Consider the following 13,333-nt stretch of genomic DNA (forward strand, 5'->3'; position numbering starts at 1 on the left):
CTTAATGCCCTCTATCCGCACTGTCCCCAGGACGCGTCTGGGCCCTAACGCTGGCGCAGGACCGTGGGGAGCTCGGGGCAGCCGTTCGTCCTCGTCGGCCTCAAAAGTGCCCCAGGGCCTCTACCTACTTGGGCCGTCGATGTTCGGAACTGCCTAAGTGCAAAGTTCACTCCGTCACTCCTAAAGGAGAAGGAAAAGGGAAAACGACAGAAGGCAGGCAATGCCTGCGGAGTGTACACTTCCCAAATTGTCCCAGACTGGGGAAGAAGGTGACTGAACTCCGATTCCCGAGTCAGTGATCTGTGGGAACAAGCGGCCCCGCCCAGCCCCGGAGGGACCCGCCCTCCTGCTCGCTTCCCGCTCGTCTACTCGCAGCCCCGGGTCCCGCTCTACCCACGGGGTTCAGGCAGCTGCTGGAATCCGCGGTGGGATTTAGCTGGGCAGGTGCGTGGCGGCGCGCGCCGGCGGTGTGGGGGGCGTGCCCTGCTGTGGGCGGGGCAGGGCGGGGCCCCGCTTGGGCGCGTGCGCCGTGCCTCTGCGCCACGGTTGGGGCGGGCGGGTCCGGGGTGGCCATGGCGGCCACGTTCTTCGGCGAGGTGGTTAAAACGCCGTGCCGAGCCGGGACGGAGGACGAGGAGGAAGAAGAGGAGGGGAAGAAGGAAACACCCGAGGACAGGGAAGTCCGGCGACAGCTGGCACGGAAGAGGTGAGGCGCCCGGACTCGGGAAGCCGCGGGCTGCGCGCTCGGGCCTGGCCGGCCCGGCCTCCCGCCTCCCGCCTCCCGCCTCCCGCCGCGCCAGGGCGCGTTAGCTCCGCGGCCGAGGAAGCTGCGTGGCCTTCGCGGGCGCCAGTCCCCAGGCTGCCCCCGCGGCTCTGCGCGGGACCCCGGACCCGAGGCAGGCGCGCGCCAGTCCCGGCGTTCCGCGATCCTCCGGGCTCAGCGCTGCCTCGAGGGGCTCGGCGTGCGCGGCGCTCGCGTCCGGTGATCGGTGCCGTCGCGGCGAGTCGGATTCAGATTTGTTTCAAGAGTTTACCTCCAAGGCTCCCGTTAGTACTTACTGGTCTTGGTTTCCTGTGCTTTCCACTGGGGCAGATTTTCCTGGGCTATAGCACTGCCGTGGTGCCTGGCACGTGTCGTGGGTTCCACTCTTGGACACACGGATTCTCTTTAAAAATGTCTTACATCCTTCACCCAACGCTTAGCATTGTGTGTCAGTAACAGATGGATACTTTGTTTTTTAAAGAAGACTTTTCAAACACAAAGATGGGAGGGAATAGTAAAGAGATCCTCAATGCCCTCCTAGTCGTGTAATTCAACAGACTTTGCCAGTTATTTGCCATTTATTTCCTCTCCCACTACCCCTAAACCAGTGGTTCTCAACCTTCCTAATGCCGCGACCGTTTAATACAGTTCCTTATGTTGTGGTGACCCCCAACCATAAAATTATTTTCGTTGCTACTTCATAACTGCAATTTTTGCTATTATTATGAATGGTAATGTACATATCTGATATGCAGGATGGTCTTAGGCGACCCCTGTGGAAGGGTCTTTCGACCCCCAAAGGGGTCACAATCCATAGTTGAGAACCGCTGCCCTAAGCCAACCCCAGTCTCCATAGCCTTTCTCCTTTCCATTTTTCAGAGTTCATCTCAAGCGATTTAGACATTTTTTATGTATGCTGTTATCATCCCCTAAGAAAATTAATAATGGTTTTTCAGTATCAGATTGTTAGTCCACGGGGTCAAACTTAGTTTTCTCAAATGACATTTTACAGTAGTTTGTGTAAATCAGAATCCCAGCACGGTCCACGGTTCACATTTAGACGTCTCATTTCATTTAAAGCGGCCTCCTCCTCCTTTGTCCCTGCTGATAGACTGTCGTGTTCCCTGGTCCACACTCTGGGTTTCTGTGATAGCTTCCTTGTAGTGTCATTTAACATGTGTGTGTCCATCATCTGCATTTCCTGTAAAAGAATGTTCATTTTGGGGGCTCAGATTCATGTTCAATATTGTGTTGGCAAGAATGCTTTGAACTGGTCCTTTCTGTCTCTTACTGTCTTTCATGCCCAGTGGGATGTTAAATGGGTCAGGTGCACAGCCTGACCACTGTTAGATGTGGTTCTTCATGAACTTTGTATACAGTAGTTTTATTTGTTATCATTACCTGAATCTGTTTTTTTAAGGATTGTAATTATAAGTACACATTTTACCTATTACAGAATCATATACATAGGACCCTTTTGTCATAATATGATCCTAATTATATTTAACTTGCTTTAGTTTCATCTTGTTTCTTGTGTTAGGGAGGTGCAGCTCCTTCGAAGACAGACAGATACATCTTTGGAAGTTTCTTTGCTAGAAAAATATTCTTGCTCCAAGTTTATAATTGCTATAGGAGGTAATGCAGTAGGTAAGTAAAAACGCAGACGATGAGATATTTTGTTGAATGAACAAAATATGAAGTTATTATTTCCTTCCATCATAGAAGATTTTAAGTGTTTATTACTCTAAAAAAGAAGTCACAGTAGAGTAACTTTGTTTCTGAGTAAAATATATCTCCTCATGTTGTTCTATCTTTTAAATAAACTGAAAAAATAAGATTTAAGGCGAATGTTCTTGGCTTCAAGAACTTAGAACTGAAAAAAAACTGTTCCTAGCTTGTTGAAGTATCCAGTTTACTTAAATGTTTTCAAGTCAATAGCATTCTTTAAGAACATAATGAGAATTCTAAAAATACTTTATTTTTTTATTTTTTAATTTAATTAAAAATTTTTTTGAGACGAGAGTCCTACTTTTGTCACCCTTGGTAGAATGGAGTGTCATCATAGCTCACAGCAACCTGAAACTCTTGGGCTCAAGCATTTCTTTTGTCTCAGCCTTCCGAGTAGCTGGGACTATAGGCACCCGCCACTATGCCCGGCTATTTTTATTGTTGTTGTTTTAGAGACAGGATCTCACTCTTGCTCAGGCTGGTCTCGAAGCTATGAGCTCAGGCAACCCACCTCACCCAGCCAGTCTAAAAAATGTTTTCGAGCACTTATGTTGTAAGGTCTTTGCATGTATTAATTCACTTGGTGGGTTAAGTTAAAGCAGTGTAATGTTCAGCTAGAACAATGTATATGCACAAGTACACACATACACCTTTATATTATTAGGGGGTTCACAGGTTCTTAAGAGAGCATTGGGGAACCCCAGTTAAGCCCCCTTGCTCTATGAGATATGCTGAGTGTTTGTAGAATGTAACAAGTACATGGTAAATAATTATTGACTTACTTTCACAAAGTTGCGCTGACCTAAAATTTTTTTTTTTTTGGTAGAGACAGAGTCTCACTTTGTCACCCTGGGTAGAGTGCCATGGCGTCCCACAGCTCACAGCAACCTCCAGCTCTTGGGCTTAGGCGATTCTCTTGCCTCAGCCTCCCAAGTAGCTGGGAGTACAGGCTCCCGCCACAATGCCTGGCTATTTTTTCGTTGCAGTTTGGCTGAGGCCGTGTTTGAACCTGCCACCCTCAGTGTACGGGGCTGGCACCCTACCCACGGAGCCATAGGCACCCCCCTGACCTAAAATTTTTTATAGAAGAGTGTTCATGAGAGAGTGTGGTAAAAAACTGTCTTCAACCCTGTCTTCTCAGTTCCTGGCTCTAGTACTATTTTCTCGTCAGTATATGGCCTTTCACTTCTTGAGGGCCTCAGTTTCTTTTTCTGCAAAATGGTAGAGGGTTTTGGGTGGCACCTGTGGCTCAAGGGAGTAGGTCGCTGGCCCCATATGCTGTAGGTGGTGGGTTCAAACCCAGCCCCGGCCAAAAACTGGAAAAAAAAAAAAAATGGTAGAGGGTTTTGAATGGCACCTTTGTCTCTAAAATACTAGAATAACTTGAGCTTATCTATATTGAATAGAAAATGCAGCTTTATAGAGCCAAATACTAACTGAATGTGAATTTTTTTCCCACAGCATTTTTGTCATCATTTGTTATGAATTCAGGAGTCTGGGAAGAAGTTGGTTGTGCTAAACTCTGGAATGAATGGTGTAGAACAACGGACAGTGCACATCTATCCCCCTCAGAGGCTTTTTGTGTGTTTTATCATCAAAAATGCAATCCTTCAGTAAGTAGAAATTGTATGTTTGAAAACTAGTAATTTAAGCACCACTTGTGTAGTATTTGTTGATAGTATACCTCCGGATCTCACATGCCAAGTCCGTTGTTTGCTCTGTCCATGTGTACCTTACTCTGATAATAATCCCAAGTAGTGGCTTTGACTCTTAAATTTTAATGAGAGGGGCAGTGCCTGTGGCTCAAAGGAGTAGGGAGCTGGCCCCATATGCCGGAGGTGGTGGATTCAAGCCCAGCCCCGGCCAAAAACTGCAGAGAAAAAAAAAATTTTTTTTTTAATGAGAAATAAATGGGCCAGTAGCAGACTCAGGTAAATAAGTATTGCATATTACAATACTTCATATTATATAAGTGTTATGTTAGGATTTATATGATACATACATGGTGACACGTTGGGGTATGTATAAAATTGATTTGACTTAGAACATGTGTAGAAAGAAAAAAAATTATTTGATTTGACAAAAAACTTGGAATTCTTTTCAGGTTTTCCTTTGTCAGTGCAGTTGCTACGTGGCTGAAGATCAACAGTATCAGTGGCTCGAAAAGGTAAGAGAAATGAAAACGTGTGAATGGTCAGACCACAGGATTTGTGGTGTTTTTTTTTTTAAAGGTTCAGTATCTTTCGCTTAAACTTACGTAGTCAAACATTTTTTATTTTTTATTTATTTATTTTTTTAAAGGCAAAGTCTCACTCTAGTACCTTGAGTACAGTGCTGTGGCATCATAGCTCATAGCAACCTCAAACTGCTGGCCTCAAGAGAGCCTCCTGCCTCTGCCTCTCTAGTAGCAGGAACTACATTGCTTGGCTAGTTTTTCTGTTTTTAGGAGAGAGGTGGGGCTTGCTCTTGTTCTGGCTGGTCTCGAACTCCTGAGCTCAAGCAATCCACCCTCCTTGGCCTCCCAGAGACCTAGGGTTATAGGCTTGAGCCACTGCAGCCTGCTTATGCAGTCCAGCATTGATGTAGGAAAGGAATTTGTTTTTTTCTTAAAAATATTATAGGAGTTGTTACAGAATGTAAAAAATAGAAAACTCAATACCATCAAGTTAGCAAGTATAATCTGCATTGTGCTAACAATTGTAGGTCATAGAAGTATGAGACACAGTTGGCTCCTTCCCACTCTCTTTACCATTTTTTAGAAAGAAATACAAGCTTCCCACATGAAACAGAATGTCAAGGGTGAAACCCGTAGTGATGATGATGCGGGTAACAAGTGCACAGGGAGAGGAGGTGTGGGAACAGGTGTTCTGCTTGCTCCTGGCTCCAGAATAGTACATTCATTTCTCTTAGCGTTAGGAATGAATAGATGGAGCCTTCATTTTGAGAGGATATTGTGGACATAGTATGTGTCCAATAAAACAAATATTTGAATGAATAATTTAAATCAACTACGAATTTTAGGGAAAAACTATTATTTTGACAGTTGCATCTTACTTTTAAGTGAAGTAGACCCTTGAGGCTTTACATCTTAGCAACATCTCAGCTTAAATTTTAGATACTAAAATTTATTACAAATAAGAAATTTGGTATGTACCATTTTAAACAAGTTGACATTCTTACATTTACTAAAGTCATTAAATGTAATGACTTTCATTAAGAAGATCTGTGAACCATCTTGTAATTGTAATATAATTTTATTTTCTGGGGAGAGAGTCAGCTCTCAGGTTTGGAAGTTGCTGTTGTATTTTTAATTTATGTAACATTGTTATGTTAAAAATACATTTGTACTGTGGTGAATGAACACATATTCTAGGCTTAAAAAAGGGTAAAATTAATGCATTACCAAACCCAGATTTTTCTTTCTTTTTTTTGTTTTTTTTAATTTTTCAGACTAAATTACTCATTCTTCCCGGGGTTGAGTGGCTTGTATCATAGCTCACAGCAACCTTAAATTCCTGGGCTCAAGTGATCCTCTTGCCTTAGCTTTCTAAGTAGTTGGGACTACAGGTACCAGGCACTACACCCGGCTAGTTTTTCTGTTTTTAGAAGGTTCTCTTGCTCAGGCTGGTCTTGAACTCCTGAACTCAGGCCATCGATCCTCCTTGGCTTCCCAGAGTGCTAGGATTACAGGCATGAGCCACTGTGCCCGGTCTGACAATAGTTTTTGTTTGAAATACTGTTGATGTTATTTTAATGTCCTAGTTTTTCCCTTTCTGAGTCTGCATGAGCCACTGTGTCTAGCCAAACCAAAATTTTTAATCAGCATTTTTTCCCTTATGAGTATTCTCTGGGTCCCCTGTTATTTCAGTATTGTCAGCCATGTAATCCTGATAATTACACAATATCTAACAGAATTCTCAAGTATTATGGATTCAGACTATAAGTTTTATGAGCAGAAAAATAGGTTTTGTGAGTAATATTTTATTTCTTAAATGGGACATACCTGGTAACAAACATTACCTATAGGGTTAACTTTTTTGTTTTTATTTACAAAGTTGTGTTATAATGAAATTAGTCTTACAAATCATTTCTGGTACTTAATATAAAATCTTTAGCTCTGTTGTTATTAAGGAAAATAGCCACTTTCATATTTCCATACAATATTTCAAAAAAGGTGCAATAACTTTTTCTTTAAAAAATAGCTGCCTCAGCTGGGTGCCTGTAGCGAAGTGGTTACGGGGCCAGCCACATACACCAAGGCTGCTGGGTTTAAACCCCATCTGGGCCTGCTAAACAACAATGACAACTGCAAATAGCCAGGTGTTCTGGCAGGCACCTGTAGTCCCAGCTACTCAGGAGGCTGAGGCAGGAGAATCGCTTACACACAAGAGTTTGAGGTTGCTGTGAGCTGTGACACCCCGGCACTCTACCAAGGGCAATGTAGTGAGACTCTGTCTCAAAAAAAGAAAAGAAAAAAAAAATAGCTTCCTTGGGCCAGGTACAGTGGCTCATGCCTGTAATCCTAGCACTGGGAGGCCGTGGTGGGTGGATTGCCTGAGCTCACAGGTTTGGGATCAGCCTGAGCCAGACTGTCTCTAAACAATAGCTGGGTATTGTGGTGGGCACCTGTAGTCCCAGCTACTTGGAAGGCTCAGGCAAGAGAATTGCTTGAGTCCAAGAGTTTGAGGTTGCTGTGAGCTGTGACGCTGCAGCACTCTACCAAGGTCAACAAAGTGAAACTCTGTCTAAAAAAAAAAAAAAAGTGCCCCCTTTTTTTCCAGGTTAATATGAGGGTACAAACAATCAAATCACAATATTAGAATTTGTGAGGTAGTGTCTTTCTTATAGCATGTCCTGCTCTCAAAAGGTGTGTCACATACCCCTCCTTGTGCCCATTCAGGGGGAGCACCCCTTCCTCCCCTCCTGCCTTCCCCCTCCCCCCAACTTGAATTGCAGCGCGTTTTTCTCCTCTGTGGGCATGGATTAGATCTTCTACGGGCTTCATACTGGTATTGAGTGCATTGGATATTTGTATTTTCATTCTTGTGATACTTTACTGAGGCGAGTGTGGTTCAACTACATCCAGGTCAGTATGAGTGATGTGAAGTCACCATCTTTTTATAGCTGAGTAGTATTCCATGGTATACATAACACCACAGTTTGTTAACCCATTCCTGAATTGATGGGAATTTAGGTTGTTTCCACATCTTGGCAATTGTAAATTGAGCCACAATAAACAATTTACTGCAATAGCTGCCTTTTTTTTACATCACCTTAGATTTTATTAAAAGCTAAAAGGGTTCTTTTTTTTTTTTTTTTTTTGCTAAAAGGGTTCTTAAATCCATTAAAAACAGACTCTTCAAGTTATAGAAGAGGACATTAAGTTCCAGAGTGATTAAAACTTGGCTACAATTATGGTAACTCACAAAGTGAATTTCATAAGAGTCATTTTTCAGGTGTCTTTGGTGGGTGGGAAAGGAAATGAATGTTGGGTGTTTACTGGTGTCTCGTTTCCACTAGGCAGTAGTCCTGTAGTCACCACTGTGGTGCTCTTGGGATTTCATTCACCCCACATCACAGACCCCTGACGTAGGTGGTGCTGGCCTTAGTTCCCAGACTTGGGGAAGGTCACCCAACTAGAAAGCAGGACCAAGGGCAGCAAAGGTTGTGTTCTGTTTCTCCCTGCTGCTCTCCCAGCCATGCAGGGCATAGTATTATTTATTGTCTGTGGTGTTAGGTGAGTAACTAGAGAAATGGCTCCATTCTGTAACTAAAGTATGTTTTTTTAATTTGAAATCAATTTTTTGTTAGGTTTTTGGCTCTTGTCCAAGGAAGAACATGCAGATAACTATTCTCACATGTCGACATGTTACCGACTATAAAACCTCAGAATCTACTGGCAGCCTTCCTTCTCCTTTCCTGAAAGCCCTAAAAACACAGAATTTCAGAGGCCCTGTATGCTGTTCATTGCTAGAACAGCCGAATATTGTACATGATCTTCCCGCAGCAGGTGGTATTGAAGTTCCTAACATTCACATTAGATCCTGTTTTTGCTTTATTTTTCCTTACTACTTTCAGTATTAGAGATCTTTTTGATTTCTTTTGGTAGCTTGTTAATGATGATTGATAACCAGTATAATAACTGGTACTCCACAATGTCTATAGTTTAAAGTATAGTGTATTGGGCGGCGCTTAAGGCTTAGTGAGTAGGGCGCCAGCCTTATATACGGAGGGTGACAGGTTCAAACCCGGCCCTGGCCAAACTGCAACAAAAAAATAGCCGGGCATTGTGGCGGACACCTGTAGTCCCAGCTACTCAAGAGGCTGAGGCAAGAGAACCGCCTAAGCCCAAGAGCTGGAGGTTGCTGTGAGCTGTGACGCCACAGCTCTCTACTGAGGGTGACAAAGTAAGACTTTGTCTCTTAAAAAAAAAAAAAAGAAGTGTATTTAAAGTTTTCCAGACACAGTTATCTCACGAGCAGCTCAGATGTCTTGGTATGCTTCAGAGTTGCACTGTGTCTTTTTGATCTTTGATAACTCAAAATGCAAGTCAGTGTTTGATGTAGAGTATTGATGAGTGAAAAGTTAGCAAAATATATTTTATCAAAGTAGAAAGTTTTGAATATTTTGTCTTGATGGATACTTTAATTTTTTCTTACTGTCACTAATTATATTCTACCATCAAGTAAAAAATAGATTGCCATTTACTTTACTGTGTTATATTAACACTTTTTTCTTGCCTTGAATGTTAAGTTTACTAGAATGAGAAGTAGCTAAATAATTTTATATTATGCATTATATATTTGTTATTTACACATATTTACTATGTTTATTATAGTCAGTAAAATTTTATTCTTTCAGATACTTAAAATTATCTCCATATGTTCAGAAAATGCAAAATAAATATAATATTTGCAAAAGCAAGAGATTAGGAAAATAAGTTGGCTGTGAAAGAAACTATGCATTGTAATTATTCAAGATGGCAATAAATGCGTCTATTAAAAGAGGCAACAGAGACAATTGCTTTTAAAAGCAGTCTTTATCATTTAAAGGAATTTAATTAAAAAATTCATAAAATAGAAAACTTAAGTGATTTTTTTCCTTGTGTATTCATAGTTCTCAGTTACTGCCAAGTATGGAAGATCCCTGCGGTTCTGTACTTGTGTTACACTGATGTGATGAAGTTAGACCTAATTACGGTTGAAGCTTTTAAGCCTATACTTTCTTCCAGAAGCTTGAAAGGTTTGGTTAAGGTAAGGTTTTTAACTCATTTAAATTAATAGCTGATTTATTAATGTAGCTAATAGCAAATGAATGGTTCAACTTAAACCCTAAGTGACATTTAAGGCTCTTACTTTGGCAGTTTGAATTTGATTGTCACCCTCTCTTCTACATACACTTCCATAAGTTGACAAATGTTTTGTTCTTGTGTAATAGATGAATGCAGTGCAATTAACTCTCAAAAGTCTGTGTGGACAGGTAGTTTTACTATTAAAGAAGTTTCTGGGGGCGGTGCCTATGGCTCAGTGGGTAGGGCGTCAGCCCCGTATACTGAGGGTGGTGGGTTCGAACACAGCTCCAGCCAAACTACAACCAAAAAATAGCTGGGCCTTGTGGCGGGCGCGTGTAGTCCCAGCTACTTGGGAAGCTGAGGCAAGAGAATCACCTAAGCCCAGGAGTTGGAGGTTGTTGTGAGCTGTGATGCCATGACACCCTACTGAGGATGATAAAGTGAGACTCTGTATCTTTAAAAAAAAAAAAGTTTCTAAAATTAATTTGGAAGGTTATAATTTTTGAAAAAGCATTTGTGAGTATCATATGGATCAAATTATTATAACACTTACCTAATTTTGCAGGGGACTGGATGTGTGAAGAAGAGAGTTACATAATGAGCCTTGTTTTCTGCCCTTACGTTTATATCTGTTTTCTAGAAAAACAAGAACATGTCCATAAAAGTTTTGCCTAGAATTTCAGGTAGTTGAGGGATTCCCCTACTTTCTCGAAGATTAAAGACTGGTTCTGTAAAGGATAGAGATTTTAACAATATTGTTACATAGCCCTGTTGTATTCTGGAATGGCTATTAGCATTAAGAAGACTTTTATAAGTTTTGTTGGAGTTAATTAATTCCATAGGTCTCATAAATTCATTTTTTACTACTTTGAGGAGATTTTCAGCTTCTTTTAAAAACAGACCAGGTTTTTTTATTTTGGTATCCCAGGTTCACCACATACCGGGCATTGTTGAATTAGTGACGAGTAAGACTGTAAAACTATTGAATTTAGTGTGCTTCAAGAGATCTTTCAAATTAGCTAGAGTCAGGGATAGTCTTTCTGTGACATAGTGAGTTATTTTATGTTCAGCATCTCTTTCGTAGTATATACTGCTAGTTTTGTTTGCTTACGTACCTAGCTGATTGGCTCATCCACTTAATTTGGAGATGAGGGCCATGAAGGCAGGGCTGGGCTGTCTGGTTCACTGCTTTCAGACTGCACTCAGCACAGGTGCTTCATAAACCTTTGGACTTGTTCTGAGAATGGCAAATTACCTGTCATGTGGGGTTTAAGGAAACATTCAGCTTTTACAAATATCCTTTGAAAGGGAAATTCAAAAAACTTCTGTACTATTTTCATTTCTTACCTTGAAGATGAAGATTTGTGGGAGGGTGCAATGTCTGTTCTGCAGAGTGCTGTTTTCTTTTCTTTTTTTTTTCTTTCTGAGACAGCCTCAAGCTGTTGCCCTGGGTAGAGTGCCGTGGCATCACAGGTCACAGCAACCTCTGACTCCTGGACTTAAGTGATTTTCTTGCCTCAGCCTTCCAAGTAACTGGGACTACAGGTGCCCACCATAACGCCCAGCTATTTTTTGTTGTAGTTTCATTGTTTGGCGGGCCCGGGCTGGATTCAAACCCGCCAGCTCTGGTGTACGTGGCTGGCGCCTTAGCCGCTTGAGCTACAGGTGTCCAGCCAGAGTACTGTTTTCTTTCTGGCCACATCCATCATCCTGAGTGAGGTCATTTTGTGTCCATGTGTGTTCAGCAGCATGGAATAACCTTGAGTAACTCCCATGGGATCACACCGGGGCACCCAGAGCCGAGTCAGCCTCATGGCTGGGAGGGGGTCACAGTGGCAGGCACGGTGAAGAGAGCACCGCATTGCACGACACCTTGGGGAGCGAGAGGCTGACTGGAGGAATGGCGTCCTTGAGAAAGTGGCAGTTGTGCTAGGTTTGAAAGATAGATGAATCTTAGATACGGGGTGGGAAGCAGTGAGCAGAGTGGGGAGTCTGAGGGGAGCAGTGAGGAGTGTGCTGTGATGGTGAGGGGAAGAAGGCACGTGGGAAGAGAGCTGGGTTAGAGCATAGCCTGCCTTCCAAGGCACGTCTCAGCAGCGGAGAGTTTTGGGTGAGGGAAAGACTCACTGAGACATTTTACCTCATCGGCTTTTTGTTTGGAAGGGGAAAGGGAAGGCAGTCCTTGTTCCAGTGACGCTGTCTCAAGAGGTGGGGATTGGGGTGTGTATGTTTCCTCTAGCTGAATTCTTGGTTTCACTGTATTCTTAACTTTTTTCTCTTTCCTCAGAATATTCCCCAGAGTGCAGAAATCCTGAAGAAATTGATGACAGCAAATGAGATTCAGAGTAATATTTACACATGACACCAAAGAATGTTTTGTAATGTATGTTACCTGTTTGTTCCTTTATGGGGATCAGTGTGCACTGTTTTGTAGGTTACTTCTTTGGGGGTGGGTGGGGTTTATTTTGAGCGTACAAAACAGAATAAACTTGTAAAAACTTAATTGTAGTTTTAATACCTTATTCATGGTGGAATTGTTCAGAATTGAAATAAGCTATACAGTTTTCTCTCATCCACTAGGTGGGGGTATTGTTTATTATTTTTGAAAAGCTATACCAACAAAATGTATTAATATGGCAAAGGGCAATTAGTTATGTGTAAATATTTGTTGCTCTGTTGGTGATACTTAATATGTGGAAAGTTTTTGGATATTTTAGGAGTTCTGTGGTTTTTTTTTTGCTTTGAGGATGTAAATTGATGACTAGGTAACAAACTTACATGGTGGAAGCTCTGTAAGTTGACCACCCAAGGGGCTCTAATAAACTGGCCAACAGAAGGAACTAGGCCTGCTGTACTGCTGGGTACTTGTGGTGCTCTGTCTATGAAAATTAGGTCAACTTAAGGAGGTGGTCAGTGTAGGAAGGTGGTCACTATGATCACCTACTGTAGATTTGCTCAAAATGAAACAAAAAGAAATTTGTGTGTTCTCAAATTTAGGACTACCTGATGTCTAGCCTTGTCACCCATGCTTTCCCAGGGCTCTCAGACACGGTTAGCTGTGTTGATGACCAGTTTTCTTATAGCAAAGTGTTATCATTAAGAATGTAAATTGTGGGCGGTGCCTGTGGCTCAGTGAGTAGGGCACTGGCCCCATTACCAAGGGTGGCAGGTTCAAACCCGGCCCCGGCCAAAATGTAACAAAAAATAGCCAGGCATTGTGGCAGGCACCTGTGGTCCCAGGTACTTGGGAGGCTGAGGCAAGAGAATCGCCTAAGCCCAAGAGCTAGGCTGCCACAGCACTTTATCGAGGGTGACAAAGTGAGATTCTATCTCTAAAAAAAAAAGAACGTAAATTTTATCATTAACCCAAAGTAACTACAGTACTTCACAAAGCCATAAACTAAACTGCATTTGTTAAATTTTAAAATGCGAAGTTGAGAAATACATCTTATCTCTTCTGCTTTCTTTTTTCCCCTTTTTAGTTATTGAATCATTTACATGTTATAGATTTAGACAACTTATCCATTTATATTTTCTTGGTAGTGGTTTGT

General features: G+C 42.1%; 1 protein-coding gene across 4 annotated transcripts; it reads left to right on the forward strand.

The window, feature by feature from the left end:
* The first annotated feature begins 495 nt into the window (after nt 1-495).
* Nucleotides 496-12,280, forward strand: PSMG1 (proteasome assembly chaperone 1). 4 transcript variants are annotated; one of them, XM_053564257.1, is made up of 7 exons: nt 508-706; nt 2,304-2,410; nt 3,953-4,104; nt 4,596-4,658; nt 8,303-8,501; nt 9,608-9,744; nt 12,070-12,280. In XM_053564257.1, exons 1-7 carry the CDS (start codon nt 573-575, stop codon nt 12,142-12,144), a joined length of 867 nt encoding a protein of 288 aa, XP_053420232.1. In that variant the 5' UTR covers nt 508-572; the 3' UTR covers nt 12,145-12,280. The 4 variants fall into 4 exon arrangements, with proteins under 4 accessions (XP_053420233.1, XP_053420232.1, XP_053420235.1 ...); XM_053564260.1 differs by having other exon boundaries at nt 570-706; nt 2,281-2,410; XM_053564259.1 differs by lacking the exon at nt 508-706 and adding an exon at nt 768-1,047.
* Nucleotides 12,281-13,333: the final 1,053 nt, after the last annotated feature.

Source organism: Nycticebus coucang, chromosome 16 (assembly GCF_027406575.1).
Source record: "Nycticebus coucang isolate mNycCou1 chromosome 16, mNycCou1.pri, whole genome shotgun sequence".
NCBI classification, from domain to species: Eukaryota; Metazoa; Chordata; class Mammalia; order Primates; family Lorisidae; genus Nycticebus; species Nycticebus coucang.